The sequence below is a fragment of the Acartia tonsa genome, chromosome 2, assembly GCF_053477335.1.
Source record: "Acartia tonsa isolate MP-2025a chromosome 2, ASM5347733v1, whole genome shotgun sequence".
NCBI classification, from domain to species: domain Eukaryota; kingdom Metazoa; phylum Arthropoda; class Copepoda; order Calanoida; family Acartiidae; genus Acartia; species Acartia tonsa.
In genome coordinates this window covers 21,056,711-21,084,535 of record NC_137261.1, presented here as the reverse complement: position 1 = coordinate 21,084,535, position 27,825 = coordinate 21,056,711, and the positions used below count along the sequence as shown (strand labels likewise).

The following is a 27,825-nucleotide window of genomic DNA, read 5'->3' as shown; positions in this document are numbered from 1 at the left end:
CCGACCCATTAAAATTAGACCCCTTTACAAATCAACAATTGATGAATAATTCACTGGTTTTGTAGATGTTTTGAGTAGATAATAATAATGGTATGGTGGGTTATTTTCTTCGATTATCATTTAAAACTTATTAATGTAATACGTATGAGGTTTAGCTCCCCTATCCCCCCCCCCCCCCAACACCTTAGGAATGAAGTTACACGAATATTAACACTTGTAATTGTAACATTAGGGTTTTCTTAAGTAACGTAAACGCATAGAAAGATACGCAATCAACCACTTACAATTATATAAAGTAGTAAAGTTTGCTTTGTCTTATGTTAAGATTGTCGGGTATAGTCCCTTTCGTGACAACGCCTCTTAAGGGGCATTTCGTCGTATTTTCACGCTAGATTTTGATAAGTTAGATTAGGTGATTGCCCCGCAGGGTTAGAGCCTCCCGCAGTGGCTAGAAATAGGAGAAATGCTACAGTGAAAATACGACGAAACGCCCCTTAAGAGGAGCTGTCATGGAAGGGACTATACCCAGATTGTCTTATCTCCATTCAGGGAAGCTTCACATCGGTTTCGGTGTGGTTTTAGTCTATTTTTCTGATATTCCCAAACATTTGAATTCAGAACCCATAGATGCTAGTGGCTTAGCCTAAAGTATCATATAAAATAGAATGTTCAGTACAGTAACATTGAAAATTTAGTAATAAAATATATTTTATGATTCTTATTATTACTGTCTCGATGACTTTATATTTTTTTATCCAACATTGGTTTTCATTTTTTATATTTTGCTCTGTCATTCATATTAATATTAATCTTAGTTGTAGTTTTTTATTTCTAGCGGGGCTACTCTATAATTCACATTGTACATCCGTCATTCCGTCCGTAACGCTACTAGAGAAAAGTGATTTCCTCAGTGGCTTTTAAGATGGACTGCTGATACACCATACAAAAGAGCATCCATTAAAAAACTTACTTGGTCTATCAGTCTGTCGGTCATGTCACAAAAGACTGTCTATTTGAATATAGAATTTAAGTAAATTCTTTTTTTATCATTTCCTTCTGTCTATTCTTTTTCTGTTCCCTCTCTTTTTTTGACCACTGAACACCTGTTCTATAACTTCATTTGTTCGTTTGTTCATCAATGACTTTTTTTTATTTTATTCTACTTATGGATGTTGTCATCTTTGTTCTAATGCTAGGATTTAGTTGTTCTTGTTTGAAGTCTGAATATTAATTATTTTTTTGCATTTTTTCACAATTTATGCCTTAGACTAGTTTTAGATGTTAAAATCAGATCGTAATGGGCAAAAAAAATTACTGATTAGATGAAAGTAATAGAACATAGAATGCTTAATATCTAATAAATTCGCGTGACACAGAATTGAGGAAGATTTTCATCAATGTTTAATCAAAATACAATATTTCCCATCTTGGATCTTTTATAACATTTATTTTTTCAGTCTATTGTATTGTATAAAAAAAATTTAAAATATTACAAAACAAAACTTTATATGGTGTTTCATTTCTCCTTTTATACCCATTTATAGGTTCCAGGACAAACGCAGAAGTGACAAACAGAGGACTGAATAAAAAATTTAGTTAATTAAGTATTTCCATAGAGGTTAAGCTAGGTTAGGTAAGGTTAAGTGTCCACTCTGACGTTAGTCACTCCGGCTTTTGTCCTAGGACCCTTTTATAGGATTGTAGCTGCTTAAATTACACGTTATATCATTTATAGATGACCTATGCCAAAAAGCACAAACAAATTTTGATCTGCAACTTGAAATTTAATATTACTTTAATCTAACAATGTATTTACAATAACTGCTTTGGCGTGCTTTGCGATTCAATGCGAGGTGTAAAACCATTTAAGGGTGAAAAATGGGTAAGGAAGTTTTTCCTCATATTTTTTTTAGTCATGTTCATGTGTTTATGTATTAAAAAATGAAGGATTTTACATGGAGATATAGCAGCCCAGGATATTAAGTACACAATAACATCAGGTAAAATAATTTTCATTTGCTTACAGTCTTGAGAAAATAACGATTTCATGATTAATAATGTATTAAACTGAAAATAATAAAAAGTTCTTTTACGACCAAGCGAAAAAAATTTCATTTAACTTCTCTGAAAGTGAAACCCTTAATCGAACATTTTTTCATGCTTTTGTAACTTGTAAGTCAAAATACAGAAAAATTCAGCACAATTTAATATCACAACACTCCAAAAATACTTCCCCTTGTAGTAAAATTGATTTTCAATTTAATAAGCTGTTAGGGGTGCAATTCTTTTTTGGAGTGTAATTTCATTGTTTTTCAAGTTTTAATAATGTTTTTACAATTTTTTGGTTAGGTTAGGTTATAGGCTAGGGGGCCGAGCGCTCGCGGCTAGGCAGGCCAGGGGGCCGAGCGCCCGCGGCTAGGCAGGCCAGGGGGTCGAGCGCTGCGGCCATGACCTTTATTAACAGTGGAGGCTACTTTCCTTAGAAGGCTACTTTGTCCTGAAGCTACTTTGTCCTGAAGCTACTTTGTCCGAAGCTACTTTGTCTGAAGCTACTTTGTCCGAAGCTACTTTGTCCAAGATCCTTCTTGGACGGGTTTCTTTAAATATTATTCAAATATTAATTGATCTAGAAACTTGTGAAATAAATATATATACACAGATATCCAGACAAAAACGAGACATAAATAGAATAAAACTTTATTCAATTATCTTCTTTCTATAATAACTACATCCTATTTCTTTTATTTTTGCTATAGAATTATAATTGGGAAACTTTGAATAATATTCTTAGAAGCAAGGCTATTCTGTTAGCCTTGATTGTATAGTAACATTAATTGTCAATAATGCATTATAAAGACTTGATATTTTTAATAGCAAATTTTACTTTTGGAAATTAGTAGGATTCGAAACTGTATTTTAAATTATTTCTTTAAAAATTGTAGGTACTGAAAAAACATCGACAACGCAAGGGCTAACGCAAACAAATAAAAGGCTGGTAATTGTCCCCAAAATCATGGAAGAGATTTGCAATTTTTTTTAACTTTTCAGGTCCTACGTTTGGTTTCCTGGAGGTGGACCCACAGACTTATTTAAACCAGGTATTTGCCCGTGTAGTAGATCTTAGTGCTTTTTGTGGGTTGTTAACTGTCTTCTTCAATATTTGTACAGCTTGCATTTTGTTCTATTATTGGTTTAAATAAGTAGAGCTACAATTATTGAGAATATCACAAGATTTTTATTGTTATTACTGTATAACTGTCTGATTTTAGATAATATTGTTTGCTTGTTGCTATGCTACTTTTATCCTTAATAGTACAATATTAAAGCTGTACAAAACCTATAAACGTGTATTGGCAATAATTTGTGTTTTTTTGTTAAATGTAAATATACTCTGTTGTGTATACACATGTAGTTTATTTAATATATCCGTTGCAAAAAAAATATGACCAAGGCTAGGCAATGAGTTAATGAACTTTTTTAACAATGTTATGTGAAGCTCAGCCTTCCACAAATTATCTGCAACTAGGCATTTATAGCTGTAACAGAGGTGACTCTATTATCGATAAATTGTAGTTGAATGGATTTTCAAATGGGTTTATATTTTAATAAATCTTGTTACTTAAAATAAGATGATATTATCTTTGCCTTATGTGTGAAAGTGTAATTTTTGTTCGTTTTCAACATCTACAGATTTAAAGTAATTTGTTACTTTAAGTAATAAAAATGTGCATTAGCCTATCGCTTGGTGTTGGTCATCTGCAAAAACAAATGTAAAACATATGTTGAAAATTCATTCCATTGTTAGCATTTCTCTTTCCCCCTATTCTATTTAATAAAAGAAGCAAAAAACATGGTGATATTTTCACAACTAATGACTTGCTTTTGTTCATTTAAATATTTGGAATTCATCTGATTTTAGTTTATGTACTAAAAAAAAAACTTTACATCAGGAAAAACTGCACTTTAAATATAAAATTCCTCAAGTCTTAGAGATATTTTTACAAAAAATTCATATGGATAATCTACAGCTTGTACATAATTTCCAATTTTAGTTTAAAACTCATGAGAAAAAAAATTATTGCTATTTTTAACAAACAAATAAATGTTGATTTAAAAGTTGATTTAGATGCTGTTTCATTAAAAAAAACAATAGCTAACTTTAAAGTACCTATTAAACAAAATTATGATAATGAAAATAGAAAATTAAACTTAAAGACATGTTTTATTGTTAAATGATTCCCCCACCCTCTACTTATTGATATGAAAACATAAAAAAATATCATTTTCCAAGGAAGAAAGAAAGAAATTCTGATAAATGCAAAGAGTATGGCATTTTCAGATTTGATATCAGATATAATAGATGGATAATTTAGATAACTAATATTTTATCCAAGCGTAGTCAAATGATTTACCCACTTATCTTCTCCCTATCATTCCTCCAATAATATTATTTGATAATTTGGATAATTTGGTTGAAAAGGAAAAAGATAGTTTAAATTAACAGCTATTTTATAATCCTAAATTTTAACAAATGAAAATTATGACTACGAAAAAAAAAGTGCATAAATCTGTTTAACAAAAGTTTTCAGATACTTAATCTCTATTTCTTAATTGCTGAAGGAATGTTTTGTGTCAGAATATTCTAAAAACAGGGATATATGGATCGAAAATGAATTTTAAAGATCAAATATTTTCTATTAATTTCCTCTAATTACTACAAATTATATTAGGATTGACATAATTTTGGAGGAAAAAAATAAGTTTACTTTCTTTTCTTAGTATACTTATTTTTTAAAAAAAACATGGTTTAATATTCTAATTTATTTTTTTTCTTCAGATGTTTCATTCCTTTCACATTGTCCCGCTCCTAACAGTATGTTTTAATGTGTAGAAAAAGTGCCATCATATTCAGTCATAAACACAGAAATAAGGAGCTAAAATGAAACGGGGTGTAACACTGTGTAATTTAAATGGACGAATGAAAGTTGTTAGGCTATATTTTTATTATTATTCAACATTTCTTTAATTGGTATGTTTGAGTCAAGCACTAACATACAAATCATTATAACTGAGAAAAGTTTTTTTGTATCAAAGATTATTATAAATAAATTTGTTTGTTTATTAATTTAAGGCAGGTTATATAATCCTTCAGCCTTCATGTCGAGGTTAGGCATAGAGAAAAAATAGCCCACTTGCACTCATTTCATAAAAGCGGATGGAAGAAATTGTTTAGTGCTCAACAAGCACTTTGAGGAAAGTACAGAATTTCATTTAGAAATCTGAAGAAAAATTATTTAAATTGACCGAAAATGAAATCTAATTTAATTTAATATCTAGTATAGAGGAAATTTTTAATAAATTGTTTTAACTATCAGTTATGGACTAAATTTTAGAATTACTGATTTTTGCTTACATATTTTTCCCAACTGTGAAGGATAGTTTGGAACAATTTGCACAGAGATATATTTTACATTTCACATATCACTCACTATATATTTATTTTATTTATACTTTGTTTTTATTTGTGTCACTAAGAGCAACTCATATACATAATATACTTGCTAACATTATTATTTCTATTACTCTAGGAGTATAAGGTAAGATTGGAAAAAAGCTAAATAGTTACTATATAGACTCTAATTAATCATCCTTAGCTTATTTTGTGCCAACAAATATATTATCAAAAAAATACCTTTAATTATATAAATTAATATTTTTTTGTATGGTGAAAATGTTTTTCTGGATATTTGATAAAGATTTTGGAGAAGAAAAAAACAATTATTTAATTAGGACTGCTAAAGATTTCAGTACAAATTGAGAAAAAAATTTAAGTCAAAGATTTTATAAGCAGGAAGGGAGGAGACATTGGGATGTTTATTACATTAGTCACCAAATTATAAAAAAAGATTTCCTTTACGTCGGCTTAAGAACTTTAGAGACTATATTGAGTTTTGATTGTTTGGTCCAAGTTGAGTGGCCAACGTTTCAACCACTTGATGTAATCTACAGAAGGATAATTTTGTGTATCATTATTGGGTATGTACATCAATTTATCAGCAATTGTCTTATTCCTTTAAATCCCTTGTTTTATAAGCGAGAAAATGTAAGATATTAAACAATTTAAATTGATTTATATCAAGCATTATTTGTAACTTTTAATTGAAAATCTTTATCAGCCCTACTTTATCAATTATTTGTTTATTCTAATATCTTTATCCCTTCTGGTTCAATATAGAAATGCAATGAGGTTTTGCGGTATAATCCCATATTCTTTTGTGTACCACATAATCAGTACTCCCCTCTTCCCTCAATAAAATTTTAGGAATTATACTATGTTAAGTAAAATTTAACCTGAAACCTTTTTGGAAAACCCGAACCCTGTGGGTTAACCGTCCCTAAATAACCTAACCTCACTTGAGTAAAACCTTTGTCCCTCTAAATTTTGAAAAACTAAAGAAAATTTATTTGGGGGGGTTAGAAAGGGAGTGCCATGTGGATCACGAAAAAATAATGGGATTTTGACGGTTTTGCTGCATTTCTAGCCTATTAATGACATATGTGTTGCTTCTCTAAATAGTTCGTGGATTTTGATTAAATCAGTAAATTATATTTAAGACATATTGAAACAAATATACATTCTGTTTAATTACAACATTTTATATGCTGTTATTATAGAATTTCTTGTTAAGCTTTTACATAAAGGTTTACTATTTTTCTATATCTTTTATTGTGGTGTCTTATATTTACTTACAAAATTTGCTTCAGTTTGAAAATTTAGGTTGGAAAAAATATTTATTAAATTACTTCATGTCTTATTTTAAAGAAAATTCTGTATATGAAACATTTATTACAGCTTTGATATAGAGTTTATATTTTTACACTTATTTATCATAATTTCAAGAATATGATACTTAACAAAGTGTCCGACAAAATGAGATGTGTGACGTCAATAGATCCATCTCTTGTTAAAGGGTTTCCTTTCCCACTTCTCCTCTCATCTCTCCCTTTTATGACGTCACACGGCTCATTTTGTCGGACACTTTTTCGAGTCTCCAAGAATATTCAAGAAATTATAACAAAATAAAATGAAAAATTAAACTACAATATATTTAAAGGTGTAATAAAGTTTCTTTTATAGAAATAAACTCTTTACAGTGAATTAGTTAAATGTTAATTTTATTATTGGTTAACCCTATAAAACTTCAGGAGCACGCCCCTCAGCAGGTGCTAGAACACGTGACCAGTTTCTCCCAGAGTGTCATCAATGAGGGCAGGCTACATTACATACAGTCATCAGCTAATCAAACAAGGAACAAATGCTTATCATTATTACAAAACCCGCGACCGTAGCTCAACACGTAGCGCATCCGCTCGTTGTCGGGGAGGTGATAGGTTCGAATCTTAGCCTGACGCCGCGTCATAACAAAAGACGTTAAAAATGGTTCATATTGTTGCTATTTCAGGTGCTCGACATAAATGGTTAGAGTACGGGGAATTCCTTCGCCCATAAACAGGTCCAACTCATAACCATGTACAGTTAGGGCTTCTCATACAAAGTTAGTGCAATTTAAGGGTTGGTTGTCTGTTTGATGTTACTTGACCTAATAACCTTGGGTGTTAGAGTATTTCATCCTATTAAAAGCTAATGATTCTCTGGGTTCTCTAGATTATCACCTAAAAATCGAAGGAGAATACCCCTTACTAGGTAAGGTATCATGATAGTAAGCAATTCTAGAGTGTGAATTTTTACAGATAAAATATATTTCTATGCATGAATAATGCGTATTTTTGAAAGATTTATTTAATAAAATGAAGAAAACAAACGAATTTTAAAAACAAATATCTAATTGAGTTTACTAGTTTTCTTTCTGTTTCTTATTGCTGCGCTACTTACAGGCAAGATTATCCTTGATTATAAAATATTGAAAAGTATTTTGTTGAAATAGGGATAGTTTTACTTTTGATGTAAGCAACGGAATCAGCAGTCTACAAGGCCTCATTTTTCAATTCATCATTATCCCAAAGGTAAGTTAAATATTTTAAAGCCCAGCTACACTGAATTATTTTTGTAGGGGGATAAAGTCACTCAAAAACAGCCACTTGACGTCATAAAATGAGGAATTATCAATATCTTTTTTAGGAGTTTTCTTTCCGACTTCTCCTCTCATCTCCCTCATTTTTATAACGTCACGTGGCTGATTTTTTATTTGAGTAGTCTAAATGGGCTAATAATTATTCAAAAGGTATATATGTATGTTTTTTAATCTAAATTTAGATTTTTCTTTGCAGAGAGGAGGATTGTTAACATAAACTTAAGTAGCAGACATACAGAAAAATATCTTATTAGAGACATTTTATATCATATTATTTTTAATGAATGAACTAACTTGTTACTTTTGGATGTATGAATGCAACTTTAAATAGCTGAAATTCAATATTAAGTTTTCAAAAATAGATTTAAAGCAATTTAAAAGTTTGGACAAGGACATGCCTGTAAAACTGTCACATTTAGAAATAGCAAAACTAGTTAGGAGGCTAAAATTTTGTATTTCTTTTAAAAAGATATCATTGTTACAATTTACTCCTTTTATTATTATTTGATTCTTTATTTGTCTTAATTATATACATAAAAAAGTTTACATCTGAATTATAAGAGTTATTATAACAATATTAAATAAAGATTATTCCAAGATATTCTCTTTAAAAAAGTGCTAGTTGATTATAAACCAGAAGTAAAAAAAGAGAAAGAAAAATTTTACTCCTTTTCATTTATTTTATCTCAATAAACTATAAGTTAACTAGATTACGCCTTTGGTATTCTAAAAGTTGAAAGAGGACTAGAAATACAACTGGGTATAATCCCCACTTTTTCATACATAATTAAAACTATCAAAGAAGGTATTTTGTTTATCATAATTGGGGAGAAACTTATCCATTGTTCTTTCACTATTTTCCTGGTAATTCGTAATCTTAGATTAAATATCTATTAGAGTAGACATGTTCTCATCCACCCAACTTTAAATTAATCTTTTCTGGTTTAGTTTTTTTCAGTGCAAAGCTACTCTAAAACTGTTTAAAGTAAAATTAAAAGGATAAATAGAGATTTTAACAAAAAATCATAATAAATTGTTTGTTTAATTGAAACTTATAACAAGTGAAAAGCCTATAATTTTAAAGAATTGTAGGAAATTTAAGTCGTACATATTCCTTTATATTTATATAAGGTTATAAAGGAAACCCAATCTTTTAGTCTAGCCCAGGAAATTCTATAGAATCGAATGTTAAATAAAGTCAAAGAAAATCTCATTTACTTTTCAGCAGTACGGACAAAGTCAATATTTTTAGCAGCTTAGCTACTACAAATATAGTTTGATGTTGCGTAATTATGCATTCCTTCTCTTTCCTGAGTATCAAATCATCCTTGTTTCCTCTTAGTAAATGCATTTACCATGCAGTAGAGTTCTTTCCCTTGCGAGTTTTACAATCCTTTAGTTACCCTAGGTTCATTACAAAATGGCTATAACATCTAATGTTAAAAAAAAAGTCTAAGCTTAGATCAAGCATGTGATAAGTTAATAGACAAAAGGAAATCAATATAAACTATCTTTATGGATAAATGAATAGTATAAGCACTGCTGCACTAGTTATATCATTATTTCAATACTGTGATTCAAGAATATTAATGGTCAAAGAAACCGACATTTTTGCATCGTTCCCGGATTTCTTGTCTATTAGATGAGGTTACCACCTTACAACATTTTGTGGCCAAGGGCGTTTGTATGGGTGTTTCTTATGGTAAAATATATTTAAACAAGAAATAAAAATGTGGAAATATTCATTTTGTTTAATTGTAATTTTTTTTGTAGCGGCGTGACTGTAAGAATCTTTTAGTTCTCCTTTAAAGCCTGAAAAAAATAAAACCTAAAAATCTTCTTTCATTTTATGTTGGTATTCCGTAAAGAGAAGGTTTAACACATAACCATTAAGAATTTAATCTATACCATTCAAAGCTACAAAACAGTAAACCAAAGAAAGGGATAATGATTATGAAAATTAATATCATTAATTTATTATTGTCAATTTTCAATTATAGTAAAAAAACATTATTGACATAGATTTTACATTCGAAACTCAACTCTATTATTTCCTACATTCTCTCTATTTTTACTATGTAGATCAGCATTGATATCACTACAAAATAACAGTTTATTTTGATTATTTTGTCTTTAATTTTATTTTAAAAGTTGTTCCTAATAGTAAGCCACTATGCAATGGGCATAATTGTTTATATTTTGATATTATTGTCGCTGTTTTTAGATATAAGCAACAAACCATTTGAAGTAAAAGTGTACCTAGAGAATGGGGGGAAAATCCCTTGAATGGCTAATTACACAACACATACAACCCTCCTTTAATTAAAATTTTTAATTGTTTACATGTCCTACAAAGATTTGCTATCAGTGGGCGTCTGCTGTACTTTTTTCTAATTTAACCTAAGCTGAAAGAAACATCAAATACATATTTTTAATTAAATGGGGGGGGGGGAGGGGAAGGGGGTGTTGATGCTTTACTGGTAATTCCTGTGAAATTGCAGGATGAGAAAATTATTCTAGATTTAATGTTTCCCTTGTGTATACTTTTACACACAAAATCAATGGATGGAACGTGTTTTACCAACCTTTAAATCAGTGGACGTGCCCATTCATTTTCTTAAGTTGATGAGGGGCGGGGGAGGAGGTGTAAAATTGGTCCTCTTCATGTGCTTAATAAGGTGTATAACTCAACCATCTTTATATTTTTGTGTTAATTATATTATATAAACATAATTCAAACACTCCTCTAGCCTCCTCATGCACGCCTATGCTCTTAAATAAAAAAGGCGTATACATAGAATAAATTGCTATTGTTTTTACAAATAAAGAAAGGAAATAAAATTGTATTTTCAAATTGTTTTAATCTAATGTTCTTTCTTTTTTTTATCCACAAAAAAACAGGAACATGTAATTGTTTTTTTTTGCATAAGATCTCCAAACCATATTTTAAAATACACATGGCAAAGGTCTAGGCCAAAATTTAAATTAAAGAATAAATAAGAAATTTTTTTACATGGATTTATAGGGATGAGTCAATAGTCGATAAATTGAAGTACATCCCCAATAATGATACAAAATATTCTTTAGATTACAATTCAACGTAATAAACCAACAAATAAAAACACAATAAAATTCCCAAAAGTTTTAAAGCCAACGAATAAGAAAAAAATATTATAAAACTTTGGGGACTAGTGTAATAAACATTTCAATGTCCCCATTCCACCTTGATATGTTATTACAACTTTTTTTTTTAATTCTAATTTTAGGAAATATACATTGAAACTCGTCCGCTGGTGGTGAACGAGGGTTCGTCCGTGTTCATCACTGAGGAGAACATCAACGTGTTGACGTCGTACTACGAGGACAAGATAGTTGACTACCTGGTGGTCCAGCAGCCCAAGCATGGCTATATTATGTTCCAGCAGAAGCCCAACAACAATGTCACCATATTTACCTCCATGCATCTTGCCCAGAATAAGTTGAAGGTTGGTGTTTTTTTTTAAGACTAGCGCCTGTGCCCCTAGCATTCAGGGGCTAATTATTCCGTTAATGGAGCAGAAAAGTAGTCTAAAGCCATCCCAGGATATGAAAATAAAGATAACCTGTTACTAACGTAAAGCATTAATAAAAGTAAGAAATCAATCGGTAAGGTCTAAATGGACAAAAAAAAACTTATAAGTTTATTCAATAGGATAGCAAAGCCATTTATACAAGGTATTCTTAGCTGGATCTTTAAATCATTTTAGTGGTGAGCCAGATCGGGTTGAGCCAACTTTCCACCAATGAGAGCACAGCATTTTATGAAATGCCGCGCTGTGATTGGCTGAAATTCGGCTCACCCCGATCTGGCTCACCACTAAAATGATTTAAAGATCCAGCTCTTGTTTATTGGTCTGTCTGTAACAGATTGAGAAATGAAAGGTGGAAAATATTGGTTCATCGACCTGGAGCTTGACAACGATTCCAGAGCAGTAAAAAAACGAACGCGATTAAAGTATATAGTAGCATTGCTTCCTGCCATGTAAAGAACTGTTGTTAGCAACACCATGCTATACAGTTGAGGAGAGATAAAATAAATTTGCATTTTTCTGCTGAATATTTGACATTGATGAAGCTAATTCTCTCCAAATTACACTTTTTGTTACATTAAGAGACATTTTTACAATGCTTATACACGAGGATGATTCACTTTAACTTTCCTAAATTATACAACATTTAGATTATTGCATTTTTTCTCTATGTCTTTTATAAATCCATTTATTCCTTTAAAAAAAGTACAAAGTTCGATTTTAATTATTTTGATTTATTGAATTGAATGAAATTATGTTATGTAAAGCAAAAAATCTAAAATTGTTAAAAAATGAACCAACCTATTTGTAAGTAAACTTGAACTCATCTGTAGCTGGCTCAAGGCCAAGATCAAAGAATATATTAAAACCACAACAAAAAGACATTTTTTATTACATTTTTAGCTACTTTTATAGCTCTGGTTGTATTTGTGATTGATTTTCGACAAAGCATATTTTAATCATAAGGCTTTTAAAGGGTACTGTTAGGTTTTATTATTTGTAGAACATTAAGTTGCTTTTTTTAACCATCCTAAAATTGTATTAGGTAATAGGAATTAGTTTATATGCCTACGGAATGACGAAAGAATGTAAAAGAATTTTATAGAACACGTTTTAAAGAATAAAATACAACATTTAAAATAGGAAAACTAATTTCTTCTCAAAAGATTAGAATTACAACTTTTATTGGTTTTAGGAAAATTAGATGATTTAGCAAAAAGTATGCAAACAAACACACACACTCACAAACACACACACACACATATATACACAAACATACACGTTCTGTTCTAGTAGGGAAAATTTTCTTCAGAATTAGATAAGAAACCCATATCCAAATATTGAGAACATTTAATTTTTTTCCCAAAAATTGAATAGGTTTATAACCTTAATTTGTATCTACTATTATTTATTTCTGTAATGTTAGTGGCTTCTCTCTACTAGCTTTTTCCCTAAGGAGAAGGGGTAGAGATAAAAGCAAAAGAATTTTGTTTTAGTTGATTGAAGGGATGATTATTTTCCCTTGGGTCATCTCTCTTAAAATAGTTTAGACGTTTACAACATCTTTTTAGACATATATGTACAAATACATAAATACATCGAGCTAACTTAGTGAACAGGATTTCTTTTTTAAATTTTTTATCTATGCCCATGACAAAGACATGCTGTAAAATTGATGGATATAAATTTTGGAGATATAATTTTTGCCCAATCATTGTGTTATCCTTTATCCAATAAATAATGTCGGGACAAAAGGAAAGATATTAATCATTTTCACATTAACATGCAAGTGTAACATAATTCAAGAGAGATAATTTAATTTTTAAAGGGTAACACAGACATAATAGGTAAAGATGGGTATTGAATTTATCAGGTAAAATTTTTGATAAATTGTGTATTACATAATCTTTACAAAAGAACTAGCGGCTTTACCCCTTTAGAGGCTCTGAATTCGAAGTGTTATAACTAAGAGCAGAAAATAGCTTAAAACCATCCCGTAACTCTTTGAATACTTCCCTAAAATGGAGAACCTAGTACTTTCAGTGGTTATCAATATCCTGAGCTACGGACAAAAACACCTTACTAATTTATTTAATAGGATATAATAAGATCAAGTTGATATTTTTTCTGGAAAGAAACACTCAATCAGAAGAATAACTATATTTTCTGAAACATGATCCCTTTTCCCTGAATATCTGCGACTTTTGGTTTATCATGTCCGTCTATATCCCTTTGTGTCCTATATAAGTTATTTCAGGAATAAGATATATAAAGAAGAAGAAAAATCCGTGAGAAATACATAAGAGTAACATATTCAAAATTCGATGCTGATCTTGCATTAATGTAAGAGAACAGTCATAATACCATATTGAATGTGACAGCTTTAGCAATTCGCCATTTTGACAACAACAACAAAACATATAAGAGCATCATTTTTTTTCTCAATGTTCTGTAAAAATAGGGTTCATGCTTCCAGTCAAATGCGCTTATTAGGTCGAGCTGTACTTAATTTTGACTAAACGCATAATTAAGAACAGTCTGACCTACTAAGTGGATTTGACTGGAAGCATGCATATAACTTTACGGAAAATAGCGAAAATAATGACGCTCTTAGTATAAAACCAATGAAATATAGTTTTTAAATACATTTTTTGTCTAATTCTATCCATGTAACCCTGTTTCAAAGTGTACTTGTCACTGAGATAAAAAGGGATATATTTAGTCTAGACTGGACTTGGCGCACTAAAGTGTTTTTCAATACATAATACATAATGTTAAAACATTTTGAATACATCATGGGAAAGATAGGACAATGGACTGTAATTAAATCTTCTATAGTCTATGCGTAAAATTCTTACTTGTGAGGAAAAAAGTTATGAATTAATTGCCCTTTTCCTCTAGAAAGGAAATAGGTAGACAAATCAAAACTTATACATGTATATTATGTTATAATTATGTATAGGAATGTTAATTATGTAGGAATAGAACAATGGATTATATTTCAATGTAGAAAGTAAAATTACGTTCTTCACATAAAATCCCATCAAAATATATGGGTAACGGCGACGTCCCTATACCTGGCTGGGTTTCTATTTTTGACAAAGGTATAATTGACACTTATCCTCTGGTTTTGAAGATCGTTTGTGAACAATCTTATTTACCCAGTTTTTAATCAGATTTGCCCAAAATTTAAAATTCCGAACTAAATATAATTGTGTTTGAAGTTAAGTTTAAGCTAAAGTCTTCTTATACTGTCTACAGGAGGGTGTTTATACATATAGTAGGAGAAATAAGAATTGTAATCAGCGATTTGAATCGGTTTTAGTATCAATCAATTGAAATATAAGATGGTTCATATTTAGTATTATATTTTTTGCATACTATCAAATAATTAATCAATTTTGTAGATACACTTGCAACTACTTCATTTGTAGTTTTTACACAATCAAAATAACTTTGATATCAGCCAAATTATTTTTCCTAACAATATTCTTGTTGGGATGTTATAGCATAGTTTACAAGATCTGTTTAACACACGTTAACACACACACACATACACATAGTTTACAGACAGACCAACGTGCCAAGTTAGTTGTTTTATGAAAAACCTCTATTGCTATGAGGAATATTCACACACAAAAAATATATTAAGACAATCCATGAGGGCAGCAGAGAAAATCAAAATCCCACCTAAACGTACAGAAAGACAGGAAAGCATTTGAAGTTACTTCGCTTCAAAAAAAACATTCGATTTATATCATATATTATAGTTTAAATAACTGTAATTGTTATTGCTAAAATTATTTTTTGACTGGATTGTATGAATTATTTGGTATGAACTCGGTTGAAGTGACTTTATTGCTTGGTTTATTACCCACTGCACTTAGATTAGAGTTCATAATTTACACAAATTGTTAAAAGGATATTTTGGAAGATTTTATGTTCATTTTTAGTTTAACTAAATTTAATGTTAAAATAGTTCACAATAAACAGAATTTCTGGTAAAGAGTTGTTAAGCTTTTTTACTAAATAATTTCATTTAAGTAATCTCCATTAAAAATTTGAAATCGATAGAATAATTTTAAAATGGTCAGTTAAAAACGACATTTACCTACACACCATTTATAGAGAAAAGCTTCTATCGTGATATTTTTGATCTAATAGGACAATCTTAGTATTTTTTAATTCATCTCTATGGATAAACAAGTTGATTTCTTTTTGCGAATGCAATTTCTTATACAGCATACTGTTGATAGAGGAAAAGATACGCCTCTGATTTTAACCTTCAAGATGTGTACAGGTTCTTATATGTACCTTTATACAGGAAGATGAAATTAACTTGATACATATTAACCTTCTTAACTTAATTATAAACTTTAAATAGGTCTATATTAAAAGTTTGTACTTAAAACCTATGCAATTAAATGAATAAAAATACTTTCATTTAAATTCATGAAAACACTATTTATATGCTTCATATAAGATTATAGTACAAATAGTACAATTATTGAAAATAAAGGTTGTGATCAAGAGAGACCAGCTTGCACTTTTTCAATTAGACGTTTACAAGAGGTTTTTAATTGCCAATTGCGGCTGTAAAAGGATGACAATTTTGGACTATGTAATTTTATCTCTTTATATTATTTTCCTAACTTTACATAATTTTACAGAATGATAAAAACAGTTTGTAAATAAGGCTTACTGAAATGTAAACCAACCAGTGCTTGGTACTGGTCATGTTATTATTTCTAAATACAGTAAATAGTCGTTTACTATTATTCATGCTTTCTTGTTAAAAATTGAATCTTATGTAATCCATGTCTATTTCATATACCACAGTCAATCTTCAATATATTTTGTTTTGTGTGATGCTAATACTTTAGTATCTTAAAGTATCTTATAAAACAAAAAGGTGAAAGATAAAATACTTACCCTACTTTAGAAATGGTCTTTGATTATAATTTCCTGTCCTCTTATATAAAGTATGTAGATATCGTCATTTCATATCTGGACAATTTCAATTAAAAAAATTTTATAAAAAACACTTTATGGTTACGTATGTTAGGTTATGTAAAGATAGAGAGGCTCTGCGTGGTTATAAAGCCACAAAAAAATTGGAACCTTTATGGTTGGAGCATGTGCTAGAAATATTTTTTAAATAAATAAATTTTTGTCTAGCGCTTTTTATTTGTGGAAATTCTTTGTTTCAAAAGTTAATTATTTCAGTATATCCATGATGGAAGTGACAGTCTGACGGACCATATCTGCCTGGTGGCGCGTACTGCTGGCGTCCAGTGGCCAGACCAGGACAAGACCAGTGTGCCAGCCATACTCAACATCAAGATTCTGGCCAGCAACGATGCCATGCCTAGGGTTGTTAATAATACAGGTAAAACATGGACTCAGAATTGAAGAATAAATAAATCTTATCTTAACTTAAAGCACAATTTTTACTTCTTGAAAAGAAAAAGTAAACAGTAATTAAAAACAAACACATTTAAAGTAATCTGTATTAAATGTTTTGTCTTATACCTTACCCAATTTTGATGTACTTTTTCAATAGAATTCCATTATTTCTTTTCCTTGTTAATAGTTTTATCTGTTTACTCAGCTACACAGATTAACTAAATAACATATACAAATTATATGATATTAAAACTGAGTATGATATATATTTATAACTTTTAAATGTTCAGGTTTGGTATTATGGGCAGGATCCACAGTAAATATCTCCAGCAGTAACCTGGCCTCACAGGATCCAGATACAGAGTAAGTAACTTAGCCAATCTTTAGCTGATAATGAATCAAAATCCTAAAAAATTTTAAGGCTAGCCTTGGATTTAAGTTTTCCCAAATCTTATATTATGGTTTCCTATAAAAGCAGCTTATAGTCCCTATAAAAAATTGACGTTATACAATACAAATGATTAATGATGGTTCAATACACAGACCAAATTACCAATGGTAGGCCAGTATGACGTCATTTTATAGGCACTATAAAAAGCTTCGACATTGGGCCATATCTTATGAAATGTTTAAGGCTAGCCTTAGAGTTAGGAATTCCTAAGTTATACGTTTTCGTTCAAATCCAATTTACTTGATCATAAATTATGGTACTTAAAAAATATTCATGTTGTTTACTTAAGGCATACGAATTTTCTTCATATGACTTGTCCTCTTTCATTTGTGAGTTACCTGAAACTTATTTGAAATACATTTTATAAATTGATCATAATATTTAGTCCTGGAAATGTGACATACAGTATGAGCTCGCCCCACTGTGGAATGGTCAGCCTCCGTGACAGGCCGGGATATCCTATCAGTCAGTTTACCGAGCAACAGCTCAGAGATGGAGATGTTGTCTTTACACATTCAGGTAAGGTTAAACAAATTAGGATTGTGTTTAAGACATACTTTTCAAGAAGTTCATACTGCTTACAGTCATTGTAATCTTCAAATTTAATGGTTTGTAAAGATATATATATTACTGCCGCTTACACGTTCAGATTAATAAAATTCTGTTTCCAAATATACAATTTTAGCTAAACTTTGTAAACTTGTGCAGTTATTTGTTTTGTTATTAAATTATTTGCAAAAAAAAAGTAAAATAAATAAAAGAATTTGGTGAAGTGGGTGTACTTGATAATCCATAGAAACTAGGATAAATTAATAGATAAATTATGTAAAAAAAAATTAAAATATAGGTATTATGCTATATATGCTTTATCAGTTAAAACAGATTTTAGTGAAAATTTCTTGTTCATAAACAGGCTAAGATCTTAGAATTCATAGATTCAATTAAAAATCTTGCAATTAATGGTTAAAATGTGAGGACAAGTTTAGTTTGTTTACAAATTCCTATTTCCCTGTTGGTCCTTCAATTAAAGTTTGAAAAATTAAACTCAACTTTCAATGGGATATGTTTTGAAAGAAGAGTAATAAAGTTGGTTGGAGTTAAAGTTTTACTTTTTTGTACACTTTTATGAGCTTAGTTTTTTTCTTGTTTTAGGCTATATTAAGTTGTATGGGTGGAATGTGAAATACACCCTCCCCCTTCCCCCCCCCCAAAAAAAAAAGAGCTCTAGAAAGAGGTATACAACGATAGGTAGATTATTCAATATTATAATAAAACCCAAGGTTAAAAAATCTAAAAACTCTGAGGAATGTATATATTTTTTTTTTTGTAAGGGGGAAGGGGGTAATCACCCTTGGATTGCCTCCTTTGTACGTAAAAATTTTATATTTTTCAGAAAAAAAATAGTCCTTACCACATAAAGTTGTGTGTTCACTACTGCTCAAGTACTTTAGACTACTCAGGGATGCAGGAATAGATAAAAAGAACTCTTCTACTGTTAAAATATTAAAAATAAGATTGTGTTTATTGATGAAAAATCAGTTAAGACACCACGGCAGTGCAATAAAACTTTTGATTATCTTTAAAGTTTTACCTTAATTATCTATACCTTGCACCCTGAAGAATTAAAGAAAGTTTTCATGGATAAAAGATTAACTTTAAGTTTCAAGTTCATTACAAATTGTATAATTATATATTTTAATTATGCTAAATTCCTCTCTTTATTTTGTATAAATTTTATGTTTATGAAAATATATAATGAAACAATTATAAATACGTCTATAAGTAGAGGGTTTTATAGTCTTTGAAGCTATTTACATTATTATAAACTTTCGGTTCCGCCACATGACTCTATGGGGGCTCTTTTATGGCAGAATTAAATCTAATAATAATTGCAAGGTTATCAGAATAGTTAACCCACCTTTTTATGTTTAGGCTGTTACGAAGGCGGATTCTACTTCACCCTGTTTGACGGACAAAACCGCGGTCCGCGGACGGAATTCCGCGTCGAGGTGCAGCAGCTGAACCTTATTGAAAAGACGAACAAGCAGATGGAGGTATTCCCTGGAACAGAAACGGTCATTACTAGCCAGTTTTTGGTCGTACAGACATCAAATTTAAATCAGGCATAGAATAATAATAATAAAGAATAGTGAAGTTTGTTTCATAATCTTTTTCATTAGAGCACCTTATATTGAGTAATAAAGACTTTATATATATTGTCATAATTTAGTTTAAAGGCCAGATCAGTGAGAACAATAAAAAAATAAATATTTATTTAGATAACTTGAGGTATTGGTTATTATAATATTGATCAAAGGAAGGTAAAACGTAAAAAAAAACTTTAAAAACCTTCCTCATAAAGAAGAACCATATCGGTTCAGTGTTTAGCGAGATCTTCTGGTACATAGAGGCAGACAGAGATCCTGGTACTTTTATATAAGTATTAATATTCTATGTCAACTAGGGTGACAACAAAGTACTCTTTTTACTGACAGAACGTCCAAGCAAAGGCATGGTAATGTACCGCACAGATTCGGGACGCAGCGTGGAAACTTTCAACTTTACCCAAGCAGACATAAACCTGAAGCGCATTGTATACCGTCATACCGCCAAATACATGCAGTATCAAGAATATGACTTTTTCAAATTTGAAGCAGTGGCTGACTACGCCCCGTACCGGCTTAAATCTGTATTTAACATTGTCATTAGCCTGACAAGCAGCCAACCGGGTGGTATTGATAAATATGTTAAAATATCAAATCTGCTGTCGCGCGAGGGCAGCAATTCAACATTAAGCAGCAGGAATATTAACATTTCTGGAATTATTGACTTTCTCACGTACGGGCCGGCCAGTGGACTCATGAATGAGCTGCCAATGCTGCGCGTTAAATTAATATCAGTACCTGATCATGGCACGCTGTTATTACGCGGGAAGATGTTATCCAAGGGTGACAGCTTCACACAAAATGATGTAGAAGCAGGAGTTGTTGTTTACTCTCATGACCATTCAGATTCTACTGAGGATAAGGTCAAACTGGCCGTGTTTCTGCTACCTGACCTAAGCGGTCAGAGGGATCTTAAGGTGTATGAGACAAGCATGAACATAAGCATTACACCAGTCAATGATAAGAAACCGTTTTTGGTGACTAAAACTCCAAGCATGGTGGTGGTCCGAGGTCAATCAAAGATTTTAACCAAGGACATGCTTGAAGTTCAAGATCCGGATACGGAACCGAAAGATATAAGATTTACTATGCTGGATAGTGGCTTGCAGGGCAGGCTAGTCTACGCAAATTCACCGAGTCTTCCAATTTCAACATTCAGCCAACAGGATATCAATGATGGCAGAGTTATGTATGTCCACGACGGGGCCACCTCACAGACACAATTTTATTTTTCTGTCACGGATGGCAGGTACCAGCCACGAGAAACTGGACTCTCGAGACATTTTCGTATACATGTCATACCCCTTTCCCTGGAGCTTAAGAATCAGAGTTTGATTTGTCTGGAGCAGGGAACCACTACGGCTATTATAACAAGTGCTAATATGGGTGTGCATAGTAATGGTGATAGACAGAGGATTTTGTACACCATCAAGGAGAAACCAAAGGCCGGTCAACTGCTGGTGGAAGACAACCCAGCTGATTCATTTTATCAGGTGGGTTTATTTCTTTATTTAATACCTATATTTGCAACTTTTACTACTTTTACTACAAAGATACTTTCGATTTTTAACATTGGCAAAAGGACCTTTATGTTGCTTTAAGATCCATGTCAGATATATATAAGAAATACTTGTATATATATATGTATATGGACAACAATCATAATTCAATGTTTTTTGTCAATTGTCTAAGTTTTCTAAAAGTCTACTTAATCTTTTTACTTTGCTTAGTTAAAAAGCAACCTTACCTTTCTTCCTACATAGTGCGAAAAAACCAATAAGAATACCAAATTGATAAAAGAGGATTAATTTTTAAAAGTGAATTATGGAAATGGGCAGTTTGTGTTATTAAAAGGATTCGCTATTTTGATGATTGAAAAATGTGATCAGGGGTTCCAAGAGATTGAAATAACCAATCTAAAAACAATAAAATTACCCAAGGTTTTTTAAAAATTTTGGGTACCAGTTAATTTACAGTTCAATATCCCCCCCCCCCCACTTCTTGGAAATAAAGGCATACCTTAGTTAGCCTTAATATTACATATGTTTTTAATATGTTTTAATATGTTTTTTCAACTTTAAAATTCATAACAAAGTTTAAATACATAATCGTACTATACATATTCATTAATGTTAAGTACAGCTAACACAAATTAAACATTATTAGGTTAGACTTAAACGAATTGGTTGAATTCAAAAGAGGATGAATGATGCGCACCTCCACCCTCCCCAAGCTCTCTAACTCGAATTCTAATCTAGTTTTTATTAGCGGTATTGCCCCATAAAAAGGACCCGCCCTTTCTTTAGCCATTAACTGACAATAACCTTCTCTTTTTTGTTTAAGTAATTCTAATTCTTATTTTAATCATTAAAATAATATATCTAAAGATATTATCATATCCAATGATTTAAGCGCTATACCTGTTAAATTATTCACTAATTATATTATAATTTATAATAATAATTTACCTCTTTTCAAGCTCCCAAAAATTGTATTAAATTTGTAAGGGGTAGTAACGTTTTACTCTTTCTAAATATGTAAAAATACCAAAACAAATTTGATTTAATTATATTTAAAGCCAGACAGAATAATTAATTTGTTGATATAATATAGATATTACAGCTCATAACAGTATATGCAGTTTCAATAAATACAATAATAGTTATTTATCTCATCGTAATACAGACAGCTTTCCGCAGATAGGAAAATGAAAAAAATTAATATCGAAACCAGTTTTTTTAGTCCCGTTTGGCTCGAAACTGTTATTTTATAATTTATATTTTATTATTTAGAAATGTCTGTAATACGATGTAATTCATGATTATTTCATTATTTCTACAAACTGGTTCCAATTCAGAGGATATTAATCGGTTTCGAAGCCATACTTAAAATATAATTTTTTTTAACTGTAAATGATTTCAATACCAATATCTAAATTAACTTCATTAAACACTTCGTTTATTGATTAGGGTTTTAAAAACCTTGTTTTTAATAAGAAAAGCGAAAATATCGTTATCCGTGATTTATTGACTATCCCCACTTTTTGTTCTTTAATTTGATCTTATAAGATTGGTTGCTTGTAGAGCAGACACGATAAAAAAAGGGAATTGAAAAACATGAATTGGAAATGTAATAATAAATCTAATCTTGCAAAAATGTCATTTTTCTATAAAAATATACACATGTTGCATTTATTAGGAGGTTCAGATATGCAGCATGTATACCTATACATAAGCGTTCAAGTACAGGGTGTCCATTATTTTTTTAAATTAATGTTTAATAGTTTTTTATCTCATCGTATTATAGACAGCTTTCTAAGGATATTTTAAAAAATTATGAGAATTAAACCAGGTTTGCTATACCCGAGAGGTTGAAGGTCCTTGCTAACAAAACTGGTATCAATATTTTGATTTTTATTTCCTTAGTCAAAGAAAACTGGCTATGATATGATACGTTAGATGATTTTTCAGAATGACAGAACTGATATTAATGGATTTCGAAGCAATACTGGAAAAACATTAAATTTTGTACAGATAAAATACATTCCAAAGTACTAATTGGGACATCCTTTACTTAATAATCAATTTATAAAGTTTCCTAGTCTATTTGTGAGTACCTCAGTATAAAAAATTTACAACAAAAAATGTTAGAAATTATTGACAAAAAGTGTGGTCACCCTGTAAACAAACACACACGATTGTGTTATATTGGAAAATCAAAATTGTTGCTCTCACCCCCATTTAACCCTCCACTTCACATTTTCTCTTAATCTGGTTTCTAAAACTTTGGTTATAAGAAATAACATATTATTTCAGTTCCTTATTAGCCTTAAAGTTATCTGTGACTAAAAGTTAGAAATGGGCTTTTGAAATCCGCATTTGTGTCACACATTTATGCTAAATTCAATTTCCGTCCAAATTTTCAACATATGTAGCAAAGTTGTTTTCACAAACTATACAATGATAAAAAAAAAAACTTTATCCATTTGTATTTTATCTTCGAGGGAGGGAAAATACGTTGGACTTTAATCCGTGTTGGTTTAAAAAATCTTTATTTGGTTGTGCAATCCTTCATTGTCCGAACTTTCCATCAATTATCTAGCGGTGTAATATTGTTTAAATTAGTCTAAGATTTGACATCATTATATGTTAGGATTTCTAATTGAAGTACTTGTAATCATACTAATATGCCAATTTTAATCTAAATGAGAAGCTTTTGTGGAAAGCATAACTCTGTTTAAACATTTAATTTAAAATCAATCAATAATACGTTATTTAGCCATCAACATGGGAGATGAAAATCAATTTATCTGTCATTGTTTATAGACCAGTTTGAGAGGATGAAAATATTGCTACTCCAAATTTTAATTATTTTACTTGTGTACCACTTTATAAATATGTTTCCTCTCACACTTACACTGCCATTCCAATAATTCCAACTCAGAGAGAGAAAAAGAGAGAGAAAGAAAGGGGGAAAGGGAGAGAGACAGAGAAAGAGAGAGAGACATATAGAATGATAGAGAGAGAGAAGGCCAATTTACTGAAAGATGCAAATAAATGAATAAATATCTTGAGAATTTTACATTTTATTTATTTTACTTCAATTTAGTATTTAACCTTAATGATTTTTTTCCTAATATGAAAAATATCTTTTGCATGAAAAAAGCATTGATAGGTTTTTTAAGCTATACTGTGATGTTATGATTATCCTATTCTCTGATTTTTGAAATACTGATTCCTATTACCACAAGGTACAATATTATTGTACAATTTACAATGTTACAATTTTGTTTAGACTGATGAATTGCTATTCTGCTTATTAAGTTCTGACACTCTACAAGTACGGATGTTAATTTGTCCTAACGATATAGGGCTTCGCTTTCATAAATGTTGTCATCCTTGATTAATTTTATCTGAAATGATTATCTATTGTTTTTTAGGTGAATATTGACCGAGGTGAAGTAATCTACCGCCAAACAGACATGACGTATGCAAATGATTCATTCCTCACTGACATCTCATCTCTAGACTACAGGCATGGATTAATAAGTCATAGATTAAGGGTTGACAGAGAATGATGAAATAGAATATATTATTTTCTTCTCAAATTTATAACCTATAGAAAATAAAATTATGCTTTTCAACCTGGGGATAAAATCAATATATCTTTCATTGCCATATCATTTTGAATGAAAAATTGATTGAATTGATTTTTGGTATTTCTGGGGAAATTTTTTTATTTTTTTTTATTTTTTTAAATCTTAAATCAACAACCTGCCTCTTCAGTCTTGAGCTATATTAGACATTTTAAACATTTTAGTATTTGCTAGCGTTTTATTCTATAACTTACTAATCTATGACTGAACCAGGCTGAACAACGTAATGTTCCATGTATCTGTGACGCCATTGGTCAGAATGAATGAACAGCTTCTAGCTGCCATTGATAGCTCAACCGCCATCAAATCCAACCACCTGGACGCCACAAAACTAGCTGGTTTAACCAGCAGCAATCCAGTTTTCCACATTCTTGACAAACCCAAACATGGAAGAATAAAACGGATAATAAGAACCTCACGAACAAGAACAAAACGGTCGCTGCGCGACCGGGAAATCCAACATTTTACCCAGGAAGACCTTTCCAATGGTGTTATATATTTTGTTGGTTCCAATACTGGTTTAACCAGCAATACATCAGATGAGCTGGTCTACAGGCTGGAGGCTCCGGGCGTCCAACCAGCTAAAGGTGTCTTTAGATTTGCAGTGATATCATCAGGCATTACATCCTGGGCCCCCTTGCCTAACTCAACGCCAACTGGCCACGCACCCGTACCTGTTGCCACACGCAAAGACATTGTTGTGGCCTCTTGTGTTGTAGCCAGTCTGCTGCTGGTCATAGTGACCGCTATAATTATTGTAAGATGTAGGAAAGAGAAGTACAATGGTCAAAACCGTCACTCAAACGGTCATATTTGTCAAATATCAGGTGACAAATTTCGGCGCCGACATCAGAATAATTTTGATGATGTGTACGAAGCCAGGACTGGGATTATGTCCCTGTCCAAGGATCAACCCATGTGCACGCCTCATCTGGCGTCAGATAGATTTGGCCGCAAGACAAATTTATCCAAACACAATTTATCACTGACAAATGGTCAGCAGCAACAGCCATTAAATCCATCAGATTCTGACTCATGGTTGGAAAGTTCTAGGTCAAGAGAGACATCACCCTCGTCAAGTATTCCTCCTTCACTACCAGCTTTCCGAGTGATACCTTTGTGCGAAAGTGAACTAGCGGCCAGCCATCTGCTAGACCCGCCGCCATTTGTACCTCCCCCGTTCAACCGCAACTCGAACGACATGCCACCGTCGAGCGAGGCGGGTTCCAATCCATCAGAGAGTACCCTGTTGGGCGAGAGATCCTCGCTGAGCGGCGGACAGCCGTTGTTGCGCCGCAACCAGTACTGGGTATGACAAAGGCCTCCTACAGACTTCTCCCTGATATCTGATCCGGATTCTGGCATCGGGTGTCCCGAGTCTGACAGCGGCTCTGGCTCCTCCAACAAGCAGAGGCAGAGGTCCGTAGGAAACTCTGACCACCTCCCCCACTGTCCACCACCACCACAGCCCTCCTGTTCTAGACCTCAAGAACTGTCACCACTAGTAACAAATCAAGATCTGCAAAATTGTCTGGCAAACATCCAGCAACGGCGCAGCTTTGTCACACAATGTGGCGCGCTCGGCGGAGCACCAGTTAATGTACAACAACTTGTATCAACCTCAAACAGCAATGCTGTTGAAAAGCCTGTGACAGCTTGCAACAGCATGCTGCAGGCAGTCAGTCATGCGCACAGCTTCATAACTGGTAGGGATCGAGACTCCCAAGGAAAACCCCTGAAAGGAATCCTCAAAAATAATCAATTTCAGTCACTACCACGAGGGGCGCATAACCTTGCTGACAGCGGCTATGCCATGGGTGGCGACGGCTTTCTGCCCGCTCACACAATGCTGCTGCCACTGCACCAATCCTGTGATACTCTAGACAACAGACATGAAGTGCTGGACACGGTGGAGAGCAGCGTGTAGCATCAGTACAACCAGGACCCACCCCCCGGGGCCCTCAAGGTTGATAGTCAGAGGAAATCCAAAAAGGGGGATTCTAAGGGGAAACACAAGCAAAAAGCTGACAATCAAAGCAGCCACAAAGGATCATCACACGCCAAATCTAGAAAAGAAATCAAGGAGAAACATAAAAAATCTGGTAAATCGACAAAACGACGCAACAGTGATGATAAAGAATTGATTGAACTGCTGTCCAACCTTGCTGACGACATGGTGAACCAGGGTGATGGCGAGGCCAGCATATTTGAGCAGTTAATCAATCAATATAAACAAGATGATAATGATTTTAGTAATACTAACTCAAATATTGAAAGAAAATAGTGATTTAGAAAGTGAAATAGGAAATTGTTACATATTTTCATATACATTTTTTTCAATTTTAAAATTAAAAAATCTTGATCCTGATTTTATGTTTAATATAAAAAATACTTTTGAAAATTATTTATATAATCAGTTTATGACTTTCCTATGGCTACATTAGTAGTACATAGCCTAAAATCAAATACGCATACTTCTTTTTTCAGTTATTGAATAAGATTTTTAAAAAAAAACTTTTAGGAATCAGTATATATACTAAAGATACCAAAAATACAATAACCAACCAAAAAATTATATCGCTTCCATTTCATGTGATGAATAAATATCTATTTATCTTTAAATTTAAACATATTTAAAATTTCTATCATATAATATAGAATATTTGTAAAAAAAAAAGATAATGTTTTAGCTAAGAATTTTTAATGCTGTTCAGAAAAATAAAATTTTATTTAACTAATGTTAGCACAAAAATAATGAAATTTAAAAGACCTAACTTGGATAAGAATTTTATTAGTAAATTAATAATTTCAGAAGCTTTCTAGTAAATAATATTTCAAATAAATTTAAATTTATCATTACTAAATCATAATAATTCAAATAGCTTAAAAATCAAAAATTTGCAAAATGGAAAATTTACACTTATAATACAGGATTTTTATAAATATAAATAGTAGATTTCTTAATGATTATTATAATTAAACGCTG

General features: G+C 31.4%; 1 protein-coding gene across 1 annotated transcript in view; it reads left to right on the top strand.

Annotated features, from left to right (window-relative positions):
- The window catches only part of LOC145312460 (chondroitin sulfate proteoglycan 4-like), a 52,714-nt gene extending 26,560 nt beyond the window's left edge, over window positions 1-26,154 (top strand). Inside the window, exons 9-20 of the mRNA XM_080151718.1 lie at window positions 1,950-2,000; window positions 3,049-3,098; window positions 7,207-7,311; window positions 7,948-8,025; window positions 11,360-11,578; window positions 16,889-17,051; window positions 17,359-17,431; window positions 17,905-18,038; window positions 19,452-19,642; window positions 19,984-21,177; window positions 24,624-24,718; window positions 25,053-26,154. Coding sequence (XP_080007844.1) covers window positions 1,950-2,000; window positions 3,049-3,098; window positions 7,207-7,311; window positions 7,948-8,025; window positions 11,360-11,578; window positions 16,889-17,051; window positions 17,359-17,431; window positions 17,905-18,038; window positions 19,452-19,642; window positions 19,984-21,177; window positions 24,624-24,718; window positions 25,053-26,154 — 3,455 coding nt within the window. The remainder of the gene's footprint in view (window positions 1-1,949; window positions 2,001-3,048; window positions 3,099-7,206; window positions 7,312-7,947; window positions 8,026-11,359; window positions 11,579-16,888; window positions 17,052-17,358; window positions 17,432-17,904; window positions 18,039-19,451; window positions 19,643-19,983; window positions 21,178-24,623; window positions 24,719-25,052) is intronic.
- Window positions 26,155-27,825: the final 1,671 nt, after the last annotated feature.